Here is a 7,779-nt window from a genome sequence, read left to right as displayed (position 1 = left end):
AATTAGAGCTACAGGCTATTCTGACCTGGCTGTAGCAGTACAAAAAGCAGCCTGTATTCAGGCGATATATGAATGAGATGAATTTAGGAAATCCCCGATGTTAGCTCCTATTGATCCGGTTCGGTTAACCCCTCTTATCCGTGGGCTCCCTGATTGTCTTAAAATGTTTGTAGCAAACACCCAGGATCGTATACAAGCTGCTCATAGGGATGGTGATCGTGGTCGTAGACGGAATCCAAACTTTCCTATTCCCACATGGAGTGAATTTGTCCAAGACCTAGATAAATACGGACGCCGAATGGGCTGGATTAATTCATCCAGTATTAAGCCCCAAGATCACTCTCGGCGAGTCCGCCAAATCCACACTAAAAATCCCAGATACCCTAATTTTAAAAACAGGTTCAAATTTAATAAAGAACGGGATGAGCTCTGGCGTAAGGCCCTAGCTTTGGGTGCATCCCGACCACTCTTGCGTGGTGCTTCTCTAGATGACCTCCGTACATTAGTCCAATCTCTGGGTAAGAAAAATGTTCCAGATGGAGGGGATTGCTTAACAGGAAAAAATCCCGTCCGTAAAGAATGTACACCTTCGGCACCAAGCTTAAGTGACAAAACAGAATCCCAGCAAAAAAACTCCTATCCCCGGGGAGGGCAGTGAGCCACCCTGCTCGGCGGGTATTAGCAATTCAATGGCTCTCTAATGAACAATCTGACCCTATCATTGCCATTCCTGTTGGACCCCGAAAAATATTGGTAAATTTTCTTATTGATACTGGGGCTCAAATGTCAGTAATCACACATGAGACCGCACAGACCCTGGGTATAACACCTGATCGACGCAGGGTTAAATTTACAGGAATCGATGGTGTGGAAAAACAATGCCCTACCGCAAAAATTTCACTCTGGTTGCCAGAGGAACAAAAATTAACCAGGGTAGAAGTATTAGTTGGTGCTGCATACACTAATATTTTAGGATTTGACGTACTGCGTGGTCGTATGTGGAAACTCCCTGATGGAACAGTGTGGAGTTTCGCGACATATCAAAGGGATTCGGACACAGTAAAATTGAGCCTGCTACAAACATCTATACCCTTACCTCCCTCTAAAATTACTAATGTTCGGCAATATCCGTTGCCAGCAGCAGCACTTATGGGGATTGACGGGGTGGTAACAGAATTGGAAGAAAGAGGCATTATTAAAAGGACCCATTCACCTTATAATTCACCAGTGTGGCCAGTAAAGAAATCAACTGGGCAGTGGCGCTTTACCGTGGACTACAGACAGTTAAATGCTAACACCGCACCTTTAACTGCTGCAGTCCCAAACATAGCAGAAATAGTGACATTAATACAAGGCGCTGCCCATCCTTGGATGGCTGCTTTGGATGTTAAAGATATGTTTTTTATGATTCCTCTCCTTGAGCAGGACAAAGCTCAGTTTGCTTTCACCTGGAAAGGAATCCAATATACCTTTAATAGGCTTCCACAAGGATACAAGCATTCTCCCACGATTGCCCACAATACTTTGGCTAAAATTCTAGCAGAAATTCCTATTCCACCGGACAACACAGTATATCAGTATATAGATGATATCCTGATAGGGGGAAAGGATCAGGAAAGCGTAAAAGGCACAATGGAAAATATCCGGAAGACACTGACTGATTTAGGATTGGAAATCCCTGACTCAAAGTGCCAAGGGCCTGCTCAGGAAGTTAAATTCCTAGGAGTATGGTGGGTTAATGGAGCTGCCTCTATTCCTCAGGACACGCTGGAAAAAATAGAACACGGACAAAGACCTTCTAGTGTAAAGGAATTACAACAAGTATTGGGTGCTTTAAGTTACTGGCGTAAACATATCCCAGGTTTTGCTATCATTGCGCGTCCTCTCTATAACTTGCTTAGGAAAGGAAAATCATGGGAGTGGACTGAACAGCATACTAATGCAATAGAATTATTAATAAAGGAATTGAGGTTGTTCCAACAGCGTGGTCCTATACACCCTACTGACCCTATCCATGTGGAATGGGGGTTCAGTGAACATGGCTCTCATTGTAACTTATGGCAAAGGGGGCCAGAGGGACCTGAGAGACCACTGGAATTCAGCTCCCACTCTTTCAGTGATACTGAAAGAAGATATTCGGATCTTGAGAAGGGATTATTGTCTTTAGTGCGAGCAGTGAAACAGACAGAGCAATTAAGGAGAAAACAGAACGTGATTGTCCGAGGACCTTTCCGCATCCTGGATGTAGTCCGTAAAGGAACAATACCACCTGCTGGCATTGCCCAGAAACCCATGGTTCGTAAATGGTATGCCTATCTAGAAGGTATTAATGAGATTATGCCAATCACTGAGGGTAATACTAAAATATCCAAACTACAGAAGGACATAGATAGTACCCTCCTGTTTCAGCTTCCACCAACCAAACCATCTCCAATCCAGGAAGCACCTCCTCTAAAGGAAGACAGTGATCTTACAGGAGTGTGGTTTACAGATGCCTCGTCTCATAGGGAAAACAATAAGTGGAAATACAAGGCTGTGGCATTGGAAGTAGCCACAGGAGAGAAACTGATTGAAACCGGTGAAGGCAGTGCACAGGTAGGGGAACTCAGAGCAGTTTTATTAGCCGCACAACATGGTGCTACCCATATTTATACTGACTCATATGCTGTTTTTAAAGGAGCTACTGAGTGGATCGGTCACTGGGCAGTTAATGATTGGCAGGTAAATAGAGTTCCAGTCTGGCAAACCGAAAGTTGGAAACAACTGTTAGAGATAGGAAAACAGCGAACACTACATATAGGATGGGTAAAAGGACATGATCAGTCGAACACTGTAGCTGCCCAATTCAATCAGCAGGTAGATAGCCTCACACGGTTGCGTCAAGTTGATCTCACTAATGATAACCAAGAATGGGAACGGTTGCTCGAATGGTTACATGTTAAGCGTGGCCACACTGGACGGGCTGACTTATACCGGGAAGGTATAGCTCGAGGATGGCCTGTATCAGTCAAACTGTGTGAACAAGTGGTGACTGCCTGCTCCCAATGTCGCTTACGGCTTAACAAGGACCATCCGAGTAAGGCACCTCCCTTGCACATTCGGGACAGGAAAACATTGTGGCACTCCTGGCAGATTGATTACATCGGCCCATTGCGATCATCAGGAGGGAAGAAGTATGTTCTAGTAGGAGTAGAGGTAATATCTGGTCTCACTATGGCTACTGCTTTTGCATCAGCTACTGGGGAAAACACAGTAAAAGGATTAAAAGGATGGTTCAGTACACTCCCCCTACCTGAAGAAATTCAAAGTGATAATGGTTCACATTTTACAGCTGCAGTGGTACAGGACTGGGCCAGAGAGGAAGGGATCCGATGGGTATTCCACACCCCCTATTATCCTCAAGCAAATGGTATTGTAGAACGCACTAATGGTTTGGTCAAACGTTTCGCAAATACTCACAAATCTGGATGGCATTTGTGGTTACATGACGCCATCTATCAAATAAATAATAGATGGAGTGGAGATGGCTGCCCCAAAATGAAAGCCTTCTGTACATCTTCTACCACCATCACTCCAAAGCACTACACTGAAACAGAAAAGCATCATACCAAAATGGAAAAGCACACTGTAGGATTTTCTCCTGGACAGCCTGTGCTGGTAAAAATGCCTCAGATTGGAATAGTACCCATGACACTAACTACTCCCAAAAATCCCTATGCATGGGAAGCTAAAGATTGTTCAGGAAAAACACACCGGATCAGCACCCGGTGGATATCACCTTCTTTCTGACCCTGCCGGTTGAATACAACCGAGCATGCTTTTCTTTCTTTTTATGTTTACAGGAACCCTGAGCGAACAGCATATGGACAGCTGGAAGATGACGAATCAACAGTTTGGATTAATAATACTTTGCTCCGCCCTGACCTTGATGCAATCACTTCTGGTTTACAGCCAAGGAGAACCAGGCTGGCTGTGGTCCCAAGCCTATGTTAAATACACTGGTATTTTGGGAACGCAAGCCTTAAAGGAAAAATTAAACTTAGCTACCGTGGTTATGCATGGAACTGAGGTGTTTTCGAGACACGAGTGGGGCTGGGATGAGAGATGGCTTCCGCTTCTAAAGGGGAGAACAGGAGAAGAAATCCGAGTGGGGTGTAGAATGGTTAATGGCTCAACTCACGAGAAAGCCACATTAATAACAATATCTGGAAACCAAGTGACTACAAAGTCCTGTGCTACAGATGAGTGGGATTGTTGGTATAATTTTACCCTGATAGAACCCACTATTGTAACTTGTATATGGCAACAACACTGCTCAGGTTCAGGCCTGTCGCAGTCATGGTGTACAGGACTACTATTTAGATTCAAAATAGATGTGGTTGAGCCTGAACCAACTACACCACCTGACCTAACACCATACATTACATTTGATATACTGCAGTATGGAAGTAGAAATATACCCAGTGACACCATAACACCTTATGATGATCCTTGGAATCATGCGTTATCACGATACAGCGCAATCATTGGAACACCTCAGAACAAAAGGAGCCTAAATTTATCTACCTTAGTTTTACAGGGAAACAAAATATTTTCAAAAGATGAATGGAGTTGGAATGATTCTCTAAAAATGGCTGAACTTCAAGCCACATCTGGCCAGCTAATACAAATTGGTTGTCGAATAACTAATGGATCCACTTATAATCGGCCTACTGAAATTAAAACAGTATACACTGATTCTACTAGACCACAGAATTATAGTACTGATTGTACTAAAATAACAGAACCAAATTTTGATTGCTGGTACAATTTTACTTTCACTAAACCTATAATTGTGTACTGTCTTTGGGGTTACAGAGGCACAGAAATATTATTTGAATTCATGGTTAATACAGAAACATCATCGACTACAAAGGATAAGAAGCCTCTGCCTCCGCAGATATTTGAAAATGAACCAACTCAGCCCCCCATTAGTCTAACTCCCTCCATCTTCAAAACAGGTCCTTACATAATTAAAAATGTGGGACAACAACAAATTCTCTTTAACCCTAGTTGGTCCCTAAAAAGGGTAGAGCTAGCGCTGCACATTAATATCTCTGAAATTAACTCGAAATGTACCACCTTTCTGAGAACTGCCTACACCGGCTGGTTAGCATGGTTACATGGACGTTCTCTAAAACAATCTCAGCGCGTGCCACGGGATGCAACTGGGTTATTAGGGACAGGATTAGGTATATTAAATAGCATTGATGCTGAGGTTTTAATGAGTAGAGTAACTGCTACTACAGATGACCTAAGGAAATTGGAACAACCAATAAAATCATCCTTATTGGCTTTAGGAGCAAATCAATGGCTTCTATCAGATATTTTACCCCATTGGGAACAAATTGAGGAAAATGATCATCAATTAATTGTAAATGCCCTTGGAAAAGCCCAAGGCAATACCTCCCTTGCCTTGAGCTGTATCCAAGCGCAGTTATGGATACAATCTGTAGCAGCAGCTATTATTAGAGAAGGAGAAGGAGGAACTTTGCCCACTGAAATTCGAAAATTGATTTGGGATAATGCTTCAGAATTTGAAAAAGAATTTCAAGCTTGGTGGCAATTAGTCAACTTTACCCATTATGCAGAAAATGATAAAATTGTTGCCTTTATACTTACTATAAGTAATGCCACCGTATACAATGTATATCCAATCATTGCATTAGGACTCAATCATAATGGAACTATACTTTATCCTAAAGAACATAAAGTATGGGCCCATCAAAAGGGAGGAAAGTGGCAAACAATTGATGTAAATGCATGCATTGTGCGTGAACAAAAAGGTTTCATCTGTGAAAGTAACACGCTGGAATCTCAAGACATTTGTCTTGACACTGAGCAAAATATTTGCCACTTCGAGATACATCCTAATGAAACCCTTGAAACTGTACTTATATATATTGGGAAAGGTTGCGTTTGTATGAGAACTCATTGTGATTCTATAGTCGTAGATGATACAGTGGTAGATACCAGTAATCACTCTAATGTCTGTGTTTGCAATTTTACCAAAATTCTAGGATGTGATTTTAAATACTCAGCTCCTGTCACTTCTTATCAACTTATTGCATCTAATTATATTCTGCTTCATGAACTGCTGCCTACTCCTATTGGAATGAACCTCACCTTGGTGAAGAAATTGCTGGTACATGAGGACCTGAAGCAGCTGATGACACAAGTCCGAGAAAATGGACAAAAGACTCTGATTACTGTCCACCATGATGCACAAGAAATACATCGAGTGATGGAAAGAGTGCAGAGAGATGAGAGACACCGTTGGTGGGACACTTTGTTTGGATGGTCGCCAGCTGCCAAGGGAATCTTCAACAAGATGCTTCACCCTGTTATTGTTCTGCTAATACTCACTGTATTGTGTTTTATACTGACAATTAGTTTGTATGTTAAACTCTGGTTTATGATGAAACGTTTAGCATCCCTACACAATGTACATACACTCGATAAACCTCAATCCGAGAATGTATGTGATATCCCCGACATATTTCAACTGTCGTGAAGCTTGAGTGACTATAGTCACGGGGTGGATTATGTGGTGTAAATGCCTGAAGTAACTAGGAAAATAAAACTAACATTCACGTTTTTAAGGAAAAGGTACAGCTTTGAAGAGGCTTTCAGGGTAGGGCATAACTGCATTATCTGAGCGTTCTCTAGGCTCCCAACCTTAGATGCTATCGCGCTGGGGAAACTTGGTGTGCTAGCTCTAAGGAACACCACGGAGCGTGGAGTGGAGTGGAGACACCACGGCTAGGCTCTGTGATCAGGTGGGACCTCTATTGTTCTTGTGCACAAAGCAGCACTTTTTGCCACCCTAAGCCAAAGACCTGTCACGTTTTGACAAATGCTGTACCCTAGTGTTCTTTTTGCTCATTATAATATCATTATAATACCAAAACACACCTCCATCCCAAAAGCTACCCGCCTCCAAGGTGCGACCACCCCTCACTGAGCATGCACTCTGAATTTCTCGGAGCCTATTACTTTAAACGGAGACGGGAAAACTTTACACCAATCATAACTAAGATATGCTTGACTAGAGCCACTCAAGCTCCACCTAAAAGATAGAAAATAATATAAATTGGCCCAAGAGAGAGGGGATGTTAGGGAAGATACCATCGTCAGGGGAGATACCATCCCGAGGACATACAACACCCTTAGGACCTCCTGACTCCTGGGATCAGTCGACGGGCTGAGCCTCTCTTCCCCCCCCCATTGGGACGCCTTTGGGTGAGATCTGAATATTTGCTTATAAATCTCTATATAGAGTCTTTGATCCTTTCAACACGTTTATTTCTAGGCTGTGCATCCATAACACCTATAACACCTGTAACACCTGTAACATCTATACCATCTATAACATCTATAACATCTGTAACACCTATAACACCTATAACATCTATAACATCTATAACATCTGTAACATCTATAACACCTATAACGCCTGTGTATTTCATGCATATTAGCTTGCTTTTGCAGACAGTCACTATCGCCGGCAATCCAAAAGAACCTGATTATCTGTGGCTGTAATAAACCATACTTGATTGCATTGTGATAGCTTTCATTAATGCGACTTGGGTGAGGGTGATTATCCGTGATAATTCAGTGTTCTGAATCTAACCAGACCCCCAGACGGTTAATGCATTGTTGGTGAATGTCTGAACGGACCCCCAGGTGGTTAATACGTTTTTGGTGAATGTCTGAGTGGACCCCCAGGCGGTTATTACG

The 7,779-nt window shown here is 42.6% G+C and overlaps 1 protein-coding gene across 1 annotated transcript; it reads left to right on the top strand.

The window, feature by feature from the left end:
- Positions 1 to 4,706: 4,706 nt before the first annotated feature.
- LOC140000491 (uncharacterized) lies at positions 4,707 to 7,300 on the top strand. Its single transcript, XM_072030384.1, has one exon. The coding sequence runs from the start codon at positions 4,883 to 4,885 to the stop codon at positions 6,551 to 6,553; it is 1,671 nt and encodes a 556-aa protein (XP_071886485.1). The 5' UTR covers positions 4,707 to 4,882; the 3' UTR covers positions 6,554 to 7,300.
- Positions 7,301 to 7,779: the final 479 nt, after the last annotated feature.

Source organism: Anas platyrhynchos, chromosome 32, assembly GCF_047663525.1.
Source record: "Anas platyrhynchos isolate ZD024472 breed Pekin duck chromosome 32, IASCAAS_PekinDuck_T2T, whole genome shotgun sequence".
NCBI classification, from domain to species: domain Eukaryota; kingdom Metazoa; phylum Chordata; class Aves; order Anseriformes; family Anatidae; genus Anas; species Anas platyrhynchos.
This window is presented reverse-complemented; position numbering and strand designations above follow the sequence as displayed.